The sequence below is a fragment of the Orcinus orca genome, chromosome 4 (genome assembly GCF_937001465.1).
Source record: "Orcinus orca chromosome 4, mOrcOrc1.1, whole genome shotgun sequence".
NCBI classification, from domain to species: domain Eukaryota; kingdom Metazoa; phylum Chordata; class Mammalia; order Artiodactyla; family Delphinidae; genus Orcinus; species Orcinus orca.
Window position 1 is genome coordinate 135249169 of NC_064562.1, and position 16699 is coordinate 135265867.

The 16699-nt window shown below is 39.4% G+C and overlaps 1 protein-coding gene across 2 annotated transcripts in view; it reads right to left on the reverse strand.

Annotated features, from left to right (window-relative positions):
* Positions 1 to 16699, reverse strand: part of TRPC3 (transient receptor potential cation channel subfamily C member 3) — an 80879-nt gene that overhangs the window by 25765 nt on the left and 38415 nt on the right. The window contains exons 5-10 of one of the 2 annotated variants that reach the window (XM_004265099.3): positions 14628 to 14844; positions 12315 to 12548; positions 10153 to 10417; positions 5947 to 6142; positions 4416 to 4625; positions 823 to 906 (exon numbers count right to left, since the gene is read on the reverse strand). In XM_004265099.3, the coding sequence (XP_004265147.1) occupies positions 823 to 906; positions 4416 to 4625; positions 5947 to 6142; positions 10153 to 10417; positions 12315 to 12548; positions 14628 to 14844 (1206 nt within the window). The remainder of the gene's footprint in view (positions 1 to 822; positions 907 to 4415; positions 4626 to 5946; positions 6143 to 10152; positions 10418 to 12314; positions 12549 to 14627; positions 14845 to 16699) is intronic. The other variant, XM_049709543.1, reaches the window with a different exon arrangement.

Below are 16699 nucleotides of genomic sequence, written 5' to 3' on the forward strand. Positions count from 1 at the left end.
ATATCCTCTATTTCCATCAATAGAAGGCTGATCAATTAAATACAACCATATAATGGAACATAACGTAACCATTGCAAAGTAAGACTTTGACAGTCAGTGTGCTAAGCAATTTTGCAGAATGTGCTGCTTCCAAGAAAATCATATGAACAGGAGTACACCCATTAATTGACATTACCATTCATTATAAATTCTTTGATCCTCTTTCTTGTGATCTTGTACTCAACAGAAATCTAAAGATTTGGTAGTCAAAGTGATCAACCAGATGGGAAGGACTATACCCTCTTCTGAGTTGGAAAATAGTGTTGAAATGTCACATCCAAGATCAAAGGGCAACAGGTATTTTAAAGTAGTACTGATGCAACAGTATAGCCTAAGATTCCATTTGAACAACAGATTATCTGGCAAAATGTACCAGGTTTTTTTGTACTGTGAGAACATTACTTTCCTAATATACCACATCTCCCACTGCTTTCTCAGCTCAAGGTGTATGAAAGTGATCTTCGGAAATTGTGGCAACACTTTGCTTTCAATATCACAAAGGAACTCTTCTTCCTCAGTCAAACAAACAAATAAACAAAACAACAGCAAGAAGAAGAAGAAGGAGAAGAAGAGGAAGAACTTGGACTCTGATTTCTAAAGCGCCCTCTAACATACCATTTTCTCTGTTCTGTTCTACCCTCACAGCACATCTGAAGAACAGAAGAATATAATTCTACTCACTTTTCTCACACACACACACACATGCACACACACACACACATGAACACAGAGACATATATGGAACTACATACAGATAAAGAGATATGTCTAATGAATGCTTACCTGATAACGTGTTGGCGGATTGAGAATGCTGTTAAAACTGTGTGATTCAAAAACTCTTGAGTTAGACTGAGTGAAGAGGTTTAACTAGGAAAAAATACAATTAGCCTAGTAAATTAGAATACATTTATTTGGAAATCATAAATATAATCTACTTTATTCTCCCTGATAACTTTTCTGGAGTCAACATTTCCGAGGGACATTTTGTGGAAGCTGAGTTTTATGAATGACTTCATATGTTTCCAAAGGCAAAAATTAAAGTGAGCAACACGCTCACATTTATCAAAATGTTGGACAGATGTACTGTAATAGAACGGTTTAACTGAAAAAATATTTTTAAAAGTTGTCTCGTGTTAAACATAATTGTTCCTGGGGTCCTTGTACCCTTTATCAAAATGTCTTCATGGCATCTAGAAGGAGAAATTGCACAGAAGCACCTCTATCTGCTCCTGAGCCTGTGTTCCTCTCCTACACTTGAACAGATACACACTACAAGTTCAGAGGGTATAGGGTATCATTTGGTATTTTGTAATCCTAAAACATGAGCCAAAACAAAACATCCTCCTAAGTATCTTGGAAGTACACTGTGCCAGGTTCAACACTTTGGAGAGAACTGGACTAAGGTATTTTGGCTTTTTTTCTTTTCTCTTTCTTTTTAAGGTCTAACTTTTGAGTGGGTAAGAACAGAAAGCAAGAGGAGACTGTCGTTACTGTCTACCCTTCACGTATGTGAACGGAGCCTGCATCTTATTCACAGATAAGCTGCTACCTATACAGTGTGATTCAAAGGCAGGGCCCTTTATCCAAGAAAATGTATTCACTCCACCACCTGTCTTCCCACCATCATAACTTAGGAAGCGGTGGGATACTAGAAGGGAAGGAAGTGGCACTTATAGGTAAGGATCCTCCCGGTTTTGTCCTCTTTCGATTGTGGCAGGAGAAAACCTCAGCTAACAAAGTTAATTCTCCTATTTGCCACTAGAGGTCAGTCTCTGACTATTGACTGAGGTTAGAGGTACACGTTAGATTGATTTCTTGAGGCTCCTTCCTGTCCTCTAAACAAGAAAAGCAGAAACATAATTTCTCCAAATGTTTACTAAATTCAGGACACAGAGAGTATCTATAAAGATTAATAAGATTAAAGAGATAAAAACAGCTCATGAACAATTTAAGAAATAAAATCAAAACAGCGGGGGTTCCCTGATGGCGCAATGGTTGAGAGTCCGCCTGCCGATGCAGAGGACACGGGTTCGTGCCCCGATCCGGGAAAATCCCACATGCCGCGGAGCGGCTGGGCCCGTGTGCCACGGCCGCTGAGCTTGCACGTCCGGAGCCTGTGCTCCGCAACAAAAGAGGCCACAACAGTGAGAGGCCCGCGTACCGCAAAAAGAAAAAAAAAAAAAAAACAGGTTTTTTTTTTTTTTTGGCCACACCATGCCACATGCGGGATCTTAGTTCCCTGACCAGGGATCAAACCTGTGCCCCCTGCAGTGGAAGTGCGGAGTCTTAGCCACTGGACCAGCAGGGAAGTCCCCAAACGGCAGTTTTTAACCAGATATGGAGAGACTAGGAAGCCAAGTAGCATGGCTCCTGAAAGATCAGTGCTCAACCTTCTTCTGTTTCCAGCAACGTCTCTGAAGAAAGCTATTCTTCTTGCCGCTGTTGCAATACAGGCAGGAGAGGACACCCTAAACAGAACACATCTGCCCCCCTCACATCCCTGTGTGATGTGGGTTTTTTGTTTTTGTTTTTGTTTTATAACAGGGGTCTAGGTAGCCACAGCCAACTTGAATGTGCTCCTCTTAACTTGTTAGTGTTTCTCCCCTTCTACATTATGACAGTATCAGGAATGAAGTCAAATGTCAGTGAAATCATTTGCCTACAGAAAGAAAACTTGAGGGTGTGAAGTGTTGGAGCTGTGAGTTCCCATGCTTGAACAGCTTCCCTTTTAAATAATAAAGCCTCAGAGAATAATAATCAATCCCCAGAGAAACAAACTGCCTTTCAAACAAAGTCCATCTCAGCAGTAGCAGGAGCTGCCCAGGATGGCAATTAGAACCCAACCCCTTTAAGACACCAGCTAAGCTGCAGCTAAAGGCACAGCCCGTGGGGAGGAGGCGGGGCAGTAACCAAGCCAGAGCCACAGCTGCTGGGCAGGAGGCAGTCAGGTGCAGCAGAAAGAGTTAGACCTCTGAGGCCGGAAAACGCCAATTCCACGACTACCCCCACACTGGCTAGCTCTTGTGACCTTGCACAGGTGAGTTGTTTTAATGGCTTCAGTGGTCTTATCTATAAAATGGGAATAATAATACCTACCTCACAGCATTGCATGAGGTTCAAATGTACGGCAGAGCACTTTGTAAACTGTGAATGAGGAAGGGCACTGATATTTGTCGAGGCTGGAATTTTGTGCCTCTCGTATCCTCCTCACAATAACCCTGTGAAGTTTTCTCTCTTTCAGGTGAGACAACTATGGCTTAGGGTAATGAAGTGATTTATCCATGTTACTTTCTAATAAGTCTTAAGCCAGAATTGAAACCCAGGTCTAATGCCAAGGCTCTCTTCCTTACATTATGCTGCTTCTCACAGTATACAGTGAGATATTATTTGAAATCGTAGCCAATCACTGTCTTGCAACCTAAGAGCCTTAAGAGCCCATATTCAGGTCAAACAAAAAAGGTTTAAAAGGCTACCTTCTTGAAGAGTTAAATGTAGAGTATTACAAATCTTGGAAATGCACATCTCTTTTAAAAAGTGAGAAATTAAATTGCACTAATCCTGTCTTTTTCCCCAGCATCAACTGAGAAAAAATATGTACTTCGTGGAGGTAACATTGCTATATTGTGGGCTCCATTTTCACAACTTTTAGGCAAAATTATATTTTAATTTTGCTCCTGTCTGCTTCACTCCCTATTATTTGAGGTTCTGCCAATATCCTTCTGTCTCCTATACCAATTCTACCTCTGCAAATTAAGTTCCTGATTCCTGATACTAAAGAGCTAGCATGGAACTCATCTTTGTTAAAATACTTTGACTCAATCAGTGTGACTCAAGAACAAACCATTCTTGATTATTTATAAAAGGGAGCATTTATGGTTAATATTTGGGGGTGCTCTTAAGCCTGTATCAAGTTTATGATATTAAAGAAAAAACGATTATTTAGCCCAATAAAGGGTTTCTACAAATAAGAATAATATGTTGGTGGTGAACTATATATACAACCAAGAGAAAAATATGAGGATAGAACTATTTAATTTCAGAATAACAATTGAGAAGCATGGAACACACACAAAAAAAACAAAGTGTTTTCTAGCAATAACTTTTCTGTTTACTTTTAACAAGTTAAAGAAGTTTTTTGTTTGTTTGTTTCTAATTTGGTAGTTTACATGAAATTCTGACCAAAAACAAGGCATAGACTAAGTGACTTCTTGATATATTATGAAGACATTAAGTATTAGTCTATGAAAGACTACGGAATGGACAGTTACTTTCAACATCTTCTAAGTTCACACATAAAAATTATTGAACAAACATCAAAAGACAAGGAGAAAGACAAAACATTTATCTTCAGGTCTCAGTAAGCTTTTGATACCTACCCTGGACTTTGAGTTACCCATTCCCATTTCTATATCCTTCTGTAGCCTTCTCCTTCTGCATCTGGAAAAGTTAATGATCCGCATGATGAAATAAACAAATGACTTTGGACTAGGAACCAGACTGAAGGGTGGAGGTAATGTTTTTCCATCATCAAAATACGATAACCAAAGTTTTGAGCGAGCAAACTTCCATTCTACGTCACTGTCATCCTGTGTCACAAAAACAGAAAAAATATAACAACTGATTTTAAAAACTAAAAAGTCTAGTAATTGATTTCAGTAGGATCTTAACAATGAACATACATTATGCTTTTGAAATACAAAAGTGGCATATATACATTTATCTGCATATTATCTCTATTGGGCTATATAATATCTAAGTAATATCATTTTCACGATATTTAAAATTTTTTTCTCTTCCATATGCCTCTGTCTGTACCCACTGAAATTTAACCAGAATTTCCTGTCCCCTATCCAAAAAACAAAGCATAAGCACAAGAAAAATTCAGGGTCGAGGAAGGATGAAAAGATTAATTCCTCCCTCCCTCCCCACCCGCTCCAATTCTGTGTATTCAACAATAGTTCTCCGTTCCCCTCCTCATCTACACCCATCCAAGCCAGGTTGTAGACACAGCATATTATAAAGGGCAAAGGAAAAAGACAGCAGCATTCAGATGAATTGCACTTTGGAGTTTATGTGTCTGCCATATGTACTCAAATGTCACATAAGGCCCTCAGTGGCCTATGTCTGTCTTAATCTCCTTTTGTCCTCAGTGCTGCCCCTGGTGGTGGGCATAAACATTCTATCTGGTAGGAAGAATGGAGAGAAGAAACGGAGCCGGTCCATGATTGGAAGAAGTTGGCTCAGTCATTTCACACTGCCCAGTCTGCCATTACTACACCCAAGCAGGTGTTCAGAGTACCAGTTTTCAACTCTGGAGGACCTAACTTCTGCTTTGAGAACACTATCTTATGTGTTTCTAAAACACAGATAGAAAGCCTCGATGGACTTAACAAACAGTAAAGCACTAAAGAGATACAGCACACTAAACTGGAGTACATAAGAAAATATATATACAGTGATGAAGAAAGGCACCAAATCAAGCCCAATCCCAAACAAAAATAAAGTGATTTCTAGAATACTAAAAATTCTGACTAGATAAAGAACATCATCAAAGTTTACCAGGCACCTAGTAATTCCTCTACTGGGATCTTTCAGATGGTTGGCTGGCCAAAATAGGAGAGAATAATTTCCCTATGGCCAATACTTCTTCTAGACACTAATTCAGCAATACACCCTGAGAGAAGGCAGAGTGATGGTAAATTCATGAGGACCCTGCTGTGCTCCTAGAATATACTAGAAGGTGTATTACCACCTATCCAGATGGAAAACACAGAGAAAGGCCCTGCTTTGGTCTAAGCCTCTTTGTTGACGAGATCAGGAGCTCCAGCACAGGGCACAAAAGCAGACACAGTGTGCTATTAGAACGAAATGGCAAGGACAGACACAGTGGGTAGGAAGCAGATTTACCTCAATTTCTTGATAGGAGCTATTAATCATAGCAATGAGCATGTTGAGTAAAACAACCACCATAGTTACATTGTATATTCCATAAAGAACGTATCCAATATTCTCTATGAATTTGTGATCATATTTGAGCACAACGGAAGTCACTTCAGACAACCCAAATATTGACCAAAACAAAGTCTTGAAACTTTCTTCTACACTGTTGAAAGAATAAGGTACAAAGTAAATAAATAAACAGTTTTCAGTATGAAAAAGTCAAAAGTAAAAACAAGTTAAGGTCTGAATACTGCACAGACGTAAAATGCTATTGTATTAAACTATCATCATAATACCCCGATCATAACAATTTTGTTATAATATTTAATAGAAAATTTTCTCTCAGGTTTTTAGGAACTGGTGATTAAATGGTGCCGATTCCTAGTTTTTCTTTAAGTTATCATCAAGTGAAAATTTTCCGAGCTTGGCAGGTGAAAGTTGAAGTCATGCCCCAATACCCATTCCTTTTTCCTAGAAGGATGGAAGTTTGGGGTTTGACTTTGTAGGTGGTTTAGGAATTTAAGTCGGGTTTTCTGGAGTAGAACAAGATTAGGATTAAAATTATATACCCACTTCAAAAAAGAGTATGTACAAACGTATTCCTTGCAGCATGGCAGCAGGGAAGAATGAAAACTAACAGAATATCTATCAATAGAAGAGTGGGTAAATAATTCCGGTACATCTATAAATGGATTGCTATGCAGCCACTGGGAAAAAAATGAGACCTATCTGGCTTTATGTGTTTATATAAAATGATATCCAAGATATATAAGAGAAAAAATGAGATGTAACAAGTGTGAAATAGTCTACTGTTTTAACAACAAAGAGGGGTATACAAACTCTTATATTCTTGTTTATGCAAAAACCATCTCTGAAAGTAACCAAAAGAAACCATTGCCTCTGTACCTAAGGAGAACCTAAGAGACTGGTGTCCAAGGCTGAGGAAGGGGACAGGCTCTTCACTGTAGATACTGCTCTACATGTATTTTTCGCCACAAGAATATATTACCTACCTAAAAGTTTTACTTAAGTGGAAGTGAAGAGAAGGCAACAGAATTAAAGATTCCTATTCTTTTCCCTTCATTTATATAGTCTACTTCCTGATTCTTCCATCACAGCAGTTAGCACTTAAGCCCTCCCCAGACTAATTACCTACTTGTATCCCTTAAATGAACTATGCCGACTGAATTTGGCTGGTTTTGTCATACAACCGAGTGGTAGTCACTGATCTGTGAACCATGAGAATAATCCTTAAACAGTTACACATGTAGAATTCCAGTAAAAAGGAGGGTTCCAAAGTAAGCCCTTTTTTTTTCAAGGAAATAGTACTTTTTTTGGTTTGTTACAACAGATGCTAAACAACAATTTTATAGATTTGCAGGTTTTAGTACTAGTTTAATTCAATCATTCAACAAGTATTGAAGGAGCACCTATTACGTTATAGAAATTGTGCTAGACACAATTTCTATAGAGGGTTCTGTAGAGGATAGAGGGTTCAACAGAAAGGTTCCTGTTCCTGTAGAGTTACTCTCGATTATGAAACATCTGATGATGTGACGTTAAAGCACAGATGCTAAAGGAAGAATAAGAAAGACTATTAGCCTCTTTGTTCCTGCCGTGAATTTAACAGCATCACAAAGTGTCCCCACTCCCTCCTCTTCCTTTGCAAACCTTCCCACCTCTAACGCTGGGAATATAGATTCCCAAGAATCCACACGTGTGGGGAGAGCGGGGGAGGGAAAAGGAGAGGACACTGGCAGTTCCTAAGCTCCTACTACGGGCAAGAGGCTTTACATAAATTACCTTCCATATCCTTACAATGACCTGATTCAAACCTTATTGTGCTTTTTTTTTTTGGCCTCACCACGGGGCATGGAGGAATCTTAGTTCCCCGATCAGGGATTGAACCCGTACCCCCTGCAGTGGAAGCACAGAATCTTAACCACTGGACCACCAGGGAAGCCCCTACAATACTTATTTTGAAAACAAGAAACTAATACTGAGAAATGTTAAGATACTTAACCAAAGACCACAGCTAGAAAAGAGCAGACGTTGCATTCACAGCCAGGTCTGCCTGATTTTCCAGCCTATGGTCTTTCCACCATATCGTGTTGCCAGGTCCTCACACAAAGCAGTGACGAAATGTAGTGTATAAGATGAGTTCTCATAGAGGTCAAAGGGGTACTACTGTGTGCAGGATCTCTCTGTCCTTCCCCCCTGGGTTCAAACAGAATTTTTTTTTTCATCAATAAAGTGAGTTTCAGTTCTCTTTCACCCCTACGATCTGCTCTATATTAACTACTTGGAAAAATTCATTTCAAAACAATTTAGATGCCTGGAAGGGCTGGATATTCTACTTTAGTCCACAGGGAACTTACTGAAGGTCTAGTTTGTTTTCAGCTGTGGCATTACAGGGCACAGAGGGTACAAACGGAGGCACGGAGGACCTTCTGATCTCCTCACCTGGAAGGACCACAGTACAGACGGAGGGCCCGCCTCCCTGACCGCTAAACAGCAATGGGTGACAGAGGATCTGGCAATGTGGACTTCTCCATGCTGAGGGAACTTAAAGGGACAATAACTAAAAAAGCTTATTCAAGGAAGACTTCATGTGGAAGGTAGGCCTCCAGTGCAGATGTCAGTATGATCAAAGGAAGGAAGTGGTACTACTGTATAGTGGATGGTACAACGTTTAGTTATAATTTCTTCTTCTTCAACTCCCTGTACTGATTAATGATACATTAACATAAAAGCCAATGCTCCAGGACTTCCTTTGTGGTGCAGTGGTTAAGAATTCACCTGCCAATGCAGGGGACACGGGTTCGATCCCTGGCCCAGGAAGATCCCACATGCCACGGAGCAACTAAGCCCGAACGCCACAACTACTGAGCCTGTGCTCTCGGGCTCTTGTGCCACAACTACTGAGCCTGCGTGCTGCAACTACTGAAGCCCACGCACCTAGAGCCCGTGCTCCACAACAAGAGAAGCCACCACAGTGAGAAGCCCACACACCACAACGAGGAGTAGTCCCCACTCGCTGCAACTAGAGAAAGCCCGCACACAGCAATGAAGCCCCACTGCAGTCAAAAAAAAAAAGAAAAGCCAATGCTTCTTTTTGAAATAATAGTAATGGCTACAAAATGATGAAACTAAATTTAACGTCATACATAATGTAAGAGATATCCAGTATTAAAAATTTGCTACCCAATTCTCTTAAAATAGCTAGTTTTATCTAGAATTTCCCTGAGTTTTGATCCACTCTGTGATCAAACATTCACTAAACTCAAAGAGATGAGCCTTTGGAGCAATGTAATCTCACACAAGCACTGTTTTTGTTTTTTGTTTTCTTCGGTTTTCTCCATCCCTTTCCTTTTTTTTCTTTTTTCGGTATAGCTGATGTACGATATTACATAAGTTTCAGGTGTACAACACAGTGATTCACGATTTTTAAAGGTTATATTCCATTTACAGTTGTGACGAAATGTTGGCTATGTTCCCTGTGCTGTACAGTACATCCTTGAGCCTATGTTACACCCCACAGTGTGTGCCTCCTAGCCCCCCCCCCCGATTATTACACGCCCCCACTGGTAACCACTAGTTTGCTCTCTACATCTCTGAGTCTGTTCCTTTTTTGTTATATTCACTAGTTTGTTGTATTTATTAGATTCCACATATAAGTGATAGCACATGGTTTGTCTTTCTCTGACATTTCAATTAGCGCACTCCAAGTCTATCCACATCTTCTTTATCCATTCCTCTGTTGATGAACACTTAAGTTTGTTTCTATATCCTGGCAATTGTAAATAACACTGCTATGAACACTGGGGTGCATGTCTCTTTTTGAATTCGTGTTGTTTTTTTTTTCTTATATATACCCAGGAATGGCATTGCTGGATCATATGATAGTTCTATTTTTAGTTTTTTGAGAAACTTCCATACTGTTTTCCACAGTGGCAGCACCAATTTGCATTCCCACCAACAGTGTACAAGGGCTCCCTTTTCTCCACATACTCGCTAACATTTGTTATCTGAGGCACTAACTATGTTTAATGGATTATTTTCCTGCTCTTAAAAACATCTTTATGACAATCATTGAAAAAAATTTTTTTGCTTCATCTAGACTTGTTAGAATTTCCCTTCATCCTACCTTTTTTTGTAAAATGTTTTACTTACGTGGTAAAAGCAGCATTTACTTTAGCCCCAAGGTAGTAAGAATAAAGTATGAACATGCCAATCATAAAAGCAAGAAACACCATAATAAAGAGGACCATGAACTTAAATATGTCCTTCACAGTCCTTCCAAGAGAGATCTGTAAGGGGCCGAAGCTCTCATTCGCAGGGAGGATGTAGGCGATCCGAGAAAAGCTGAGCACGACAGCTATGGCATAGAGACCTTCAGATATGATCTGAGGGTCAGAAGGGAGCCATTTATCTCTGGCTGCAAGAAAAGAGACAGAGATTAAAGATGGAACTTTCTATTCATTGCTAACTACGTGGAATACCTTAAATAGGATCTACCTTGTAGGTAGGTGGTTATTATCTCAATTGAAACTACTCTACATTTAATGAACTGTCCAGGCACTATTTTTCATGTTAAACCAGAAACATATGAATTCTACATTCATATGTTTCTTTTAATGGAGGAAACACTATTATAAAGATACAATGCTGACTTCACATTGAGCAGAAGCAGAATATAGTACAAGAGATGAAAAAAGAGGTGAAAACACTTCATTAGATACAGACTGTGTCCAGGATGACAAAACAACTGACCTGACTGATTTGTCCCCTCAGTTACCAGATTTATTGACCGGCTATTTTATCATCCTATAGGCTCAGTTGGCACAAATCTTCTTTTCCCTAGTTCATGGGAAAACTAGGTCATCTATCAGTTTATGCAAGTAAAATGTCATATTATAAGAAGTGAGAATGTCACTGAATCACAATGGTGCTGTCAATGTGATGTCTGAGCAACACAGCTGGTTCCTGGAAAGTATAAAATGCTACTGAGGTGCAAAAATCTTGGCAACGGATTCTAGATGAGGACCCCCAACACCCCTTTCAAGGTTATTTTAGTAAGTTCACAGCAGACTACTGGGTACTCATTACCCTGGAAGATCAGCAAAACACTATGTGGTTAATTCTGTGAGAACTGGGTCACTCCCAGAAGGATGGTGCGCTGCAGACATTTCCAACAACAACAAAAATGAACATTTATTGAATGTTTAATATGTACCAGACACTGTGCTTTCAATGACTCTATGGATCTGAGGTTACTATTCTCTTCTCAAAGATGCAGAAACCAAGACTTAGAAAGGTTAAAAACTTGATCAAAGTCACAGTAACGAGTGAAGCCTAAATTCACAAATTTCCATTCCTCCCGATGACAGTCATTAGACACACACAAGTAAATCTAAATAAGAAGGTACTGAAATAGTCAAGATATATGTTACACACAAATACAATCTAAGCTATTTCCTTAATTATAAGTGGTAATCACTTGCTCATTTGATCCTTAGTATATAAAAATCTTTGCTTGCTGACAATAAGAGATAATGTGTTTAAATTTCACAATGTGTAAAACGTGCACCTTCATTTTAGAGCATGCACTCAGCCTTCTTCAATAATGTTAACACGCTGCTGGTACGTATCACAGTGTACTTATAAAGAGTTATTCCTTACAATCAGAACGCATTTAAACTCTGTGCCTGAGTTTCCTTATCTGTAAAATGAGGGTTAGACAATGATTGCTAAAATCTTTTCCAGGTTTAAGATTTTCCAACTATATGAAAATTTGCTAATTGCGGCTTCCCAATTTCGCCTCAAGGGAAGGGAAGCTAACATTGCTTAATATCGGTTTGCAGTGGGCAAGGAAGGCATCGGTAACCATGCACATCTGATGTCACTGGGGTCTCCTGCTCTCATGATCTACAGAAGCCTGGCTTCTCCATCCCATGTCGGTCGTAGGAGCACAACATCCTTCCCAGCATTTCTGCTGGTTCTGCAAAGCTTACATTCTCACTGTCACTTTAGCTCCTATTTCCTGCCTCTGCTGAATTTTTGTTCACTTCCCTCTACAGCAGTTTAGCACCTTTTATTATCTTCTCTAACCCAGGCTCTCATCTTCCACATCAAACAATTTAGCAAGCTATTTTTCCCCCCAATTAAAGACAATTTCACGTCCTAAGAATATATAATGTTATGTCATGATGTTAGGCTTAAAGGTAATTTTCTCCCACCTTGCAATACCTCCTTTTTATAGATGTGAAAACTGAAGCACAGAGAAGTAAACTAATTTGATGAGACAAAAGAGGACTCTGCAGCTGATAACTTACCATAAGTGAAATACTGTATCTCTGGTGGAAGTGTAACTTCACTGAGGTCGCTCTCTTGGACATAACTGTCCACATAGTGTTGTGCTTTTGTCGCCTGAAGGAAAGCCAGGAATCTGGCTGTGAAAGCAGCAATGAAGATGGAGAGCATCCCAAAGTCTAGGACATTCCACAACTGCAAAATGTATTCCCTGGGTCCTTCCAGCCAGAGCTCCTTACACTCAGACCACATCATTCCTGTCACAAGGTGCACAGATTACAGACAAGAGTTTACTGCTTGGATAGGGAAGCTACTATTTCACCCACCATCTGTCCCCACCTATAAAATGCCCCAGTGTATAGCTTGCCACTGGGCACTGTAAAGCACTGATGGACTACAGCTCGGGAAGGGAGGTGCTGGGCAGGGTTAAGTGAAAGAAGAAGCTTCGACCAAAGGAATGATTCACTCCATCAAGTTAGATTTTGGTGAAACATAATTCTACATGCGGCACCAGAAATGGTGCTACTCTTACGGGGGTAGGGCAGGAGGGAGGGAAGGAAATAAGCAAGGAAGGCTCTTCACATCAAATGATTTTGGCCCATGAAACACTTGGAGGAGAGGAGAAAATTCATCTTTATAAAATGACAATGGTTAATTATCAAATCATGGTGATTATTAGAGAAATAAGCCCCTAATTGAAAACCCTACTCTACACTTTTTTTTTTTTTTTTGCGGTACGTGGGCCTCTCACTGTTGTGGCCTCTCCCGTTGCGGAGCACAGGCTCCGGACGCGCAGGCTCAGCGGCCATGGCTCACGGGTCCAGCCGCTCCGTGGCATGTGGGATCTTCCCGGACCAGGGCACAAACCCGTGTCCCCTGCATCGGCAGGCGGACTCCCAACCACTGCGCCACCAGGGAAGCCCTACACTTTTAACAAGAACAGTTTTCCAGTCATCCAGGAACACTTACCTCATTCCCCTACCCTCTCTCCTCATTTCAGCTTCATGCTGAGAAGGTGAGGAATGTCATTGGAAGAAGAAGAAACCCTTAAGCAGGAGGCCCTAGGACATTATGAAGAAACTGAAAGCAGAAAATGTCCTTCTGGGAGAAGAGGACAAAATATGCCAGTTTAACAACTTGTCCTGACTATGTAAGGGGAAAATATTGTAGCGCTTTTAAAAGACATGTAGTGGGGCTTTCCTGGTGGCGCAGTGGTTGAGAGTCCGCCTGCCGATGCAGGGGACACGGGTTCGTGCCCCTGTCCGGGAAGATCCCACATGCCACGGAGCGGCTGGACCCGTGAGGCATGGCCGCTGAGCCTGCGCGTCCGGAGCCTGTGCTCCGCAACGGGAGAGGCCACAACAGTGAGAGGCCCGCGTACCGCTAAAAAAAAAAAAAAAAAAGACATGTAGTGGCTCAAAATAAAATTTATAAAATAATTGACCCAGGTTAAGGCTACAGGAGTGAATGAGGAGGAGAACCAACCCATTAATTTGGGAACTGAGAAGATAATAAGAAACATTCTGTGTGAAATAGAATATCCAAAAATGACTTTGGATTAGTGATCAATAGATAAACTGGTTCCAATCTTTATTTTTTTCTCATATTGCTTAAAATATTTACTTTAACATAGCTATTCAAAATGAGCTATTGTGAGGTGAAGTAACAAACATTCTGAAAATGGAAACTCTCCTTAAAAAAAACTCTGAAATGGAAGCAATAAATGTTCTTTAATCATCAGTTAATAGCCACTAGGTTATTTCAGAACTATTTCAATTAAATATTTGATCATCACAATGAGTCACATTTTATTTTTTTTAATTTATTTTTTAACGTCTTTATTGGAGTATAATTGCTTTACAATGGTGTGTTAGTTTCTGCTTTATAACAAAGTGAATCAGTTATACATATGTTCCCATATCTCTTCCCCCTTGTGTCTCCCTCCCTCCCACCCTCCCTATCCCACCCCTCTAGGTAGTCACAAAGCACTGAGCTGATCTCCCTGTGCTATGCGGCTGCTTCCCACTAGCTATCTATTTTACAGTTGGTAGTGTATATATAAAAATGGCATTTTATTCAGTAATTGAAGTCGGATTTCTGAAACATGGTATATTTATAATTAAGCTTATGTTACTCATAAAACTTTTGTTTAGTGTTAAGGGATACCTTTCAGCATTATCAAGCTGCCACGTTATTCCAATATTTGCTATTCTGCTTATCTTACAGTGGGGATGTTGTCACCATATAACGTACCACAGCATTTTAAATAGAACATGGCAATCATTATATGGATGTTATTTTGGTAGAAATTAGAATACTTGAAATAAAAGGCTTACCAAGAACCCAGACCATAATTAGCATTTCAGTCCATGTGAACTGGGTGGTTTTCACCCTGAAGATCTGTTTGGGATAGTCAATAACAGTGATATTTGGCAACGTGGTGATTCCTTCGAATCTGTCTGAGGCATTGAATACAAGCAGGCACAGGAAGATGATGAAAGAAGCAGCGTGTGCCACAAACTTCATAAAAGGGCTTCGCAGAATTTTCCCCAGCTGTAAGAAGGCAAACAAACAAACAAAACAAACAAAAAACACCAAAACCTTTTACTTTAGGAAATCTGGCTTCCACTTATGAAAACTACTATACAGGATAAAAAAAAAAAACAGATAAAATGAGAACACTCTCAGAATTCTGCTTTTGTTTCTGAAGAGTTATACATTGTAAAAATTACTCCTTTTAGGGGATGCTTCCTCTAAGAATAATTTAAGAAGTCTTCAAACTTCATTGTTTCTAAATATCCAATTTGTCTTAGGATGTACTTCATTCACAGATGCATTTCTGGAAATTACAAGGCATATACTGGTTATTCTTATTTTTACGTGAAAGATTATGCAGTGTCAGGATTTTAGAGTCTAGGAAAAGAAACTCCAAATTTGTAATATGTAATTCTTTATAATTGAAATGTTATGATGAGTTTGTGGACTCATTCATTTATAATTGAAATGTTATGATGTTTTTGTAGCACATTACAAAGCCTTTGAAGTTTAAAAAAAACTTACTACTACAGAAGTAAATTTTTGTTCTCACTTCTACATATTCCAAAATCAATGTGTACTTTGTATGATATAAAAAGGCAGAAAATATTATAATAAACATAAATATTTTATCTGTTGCTATCCAATAAGAGCAGAGAGATACACAATAATTAAAACCTCTAGGTAGGTTAACTTAATGAAAAGTCATCCCTGAGTTTGGAAAATCATATAAATAGTACAAAAGCACTTTTAAAATTCAGATTATAATGATTTTAAGGTAACTCTTTTTAAATCCCATGTGATATAATGTCCTTAAAAGCCATATGTTCTAGTAGAAATGAAAAACAATTCTTCCTGTCCCAAGAGCGTCTGCAGTCTAAGAATTAGGTATATTTGGTAGATTTATCAGAGAAGTTCTCTATTCTGCATACTCAGACCCTACTTTCAAACTCAGTCTGTGACCTTAAAAAGTACCAAGGTTCACATGTAAAAGACTGTCACTTCAAACAAATGTTTTTGTATGTCCAGAAACTTAATTTGATGTCAACAAATAACCAAAGAATGTCAAGCATTTCTGGGATTGGACATGAATGCACACAGACAAATGTCACATGTTCCATATTAGACACAGAAAAATAAACCACTCATTTACATAACACTGTGCTGTGCCCCAGCTGCCAAGGAGACACACTGGGGTAGCTCATCCACAGCACATCGTGATCTGGGGGGAGCTGCCAAGTCTGTTTCTCCTAAAGGTTGATCTTTGAAAATGTTAAATAACATTAAAAAAAAAAAGCAGCATGCCTATCTTAAAAAATGGGATACATGGGGAGAATTCTTACTATATTGTCCTTTCACCAGAGGATAAGTGGTATATGGCAGGTATAAATGTGGGCTCCAGAAACGACTCAATTCCCTCCTTTCCCTTCTCTGCTGGGCAGAGCTCACCACATCATTAGCTGCACTTTTACAAGCGAAGAGAAAAAAGAATAGACTTCAAGATGCCTACTTCAAACTCAATATGTTTTAACTGGGTAAGCTGCCCTAAGAGACAAACATGTATAAATCTGAACATTCCAATTCATTTCCCCCAAGAAGGGAAATTATTTGGGTGGGATATGATTTTTGCTTTAATGAATGCTCTCTCCTTATTTATAGTTTTCAGTTTTTAGTGTTTATGTATTAGCAGAATCTTGAGGTATTTGCCCATGATATATAAAAAAGCAACTTAGCTGAGCCATCAAAATTGATCAAAATGACAACATTTCTGCCTTAAACTGCATGGGCAGCTCAACGACGAAGTGAGATGGATGAATATTCTTACACGTATATGGGCCTGCGGAGCAGGACTCTGCAGGGGGAGACAGATGCG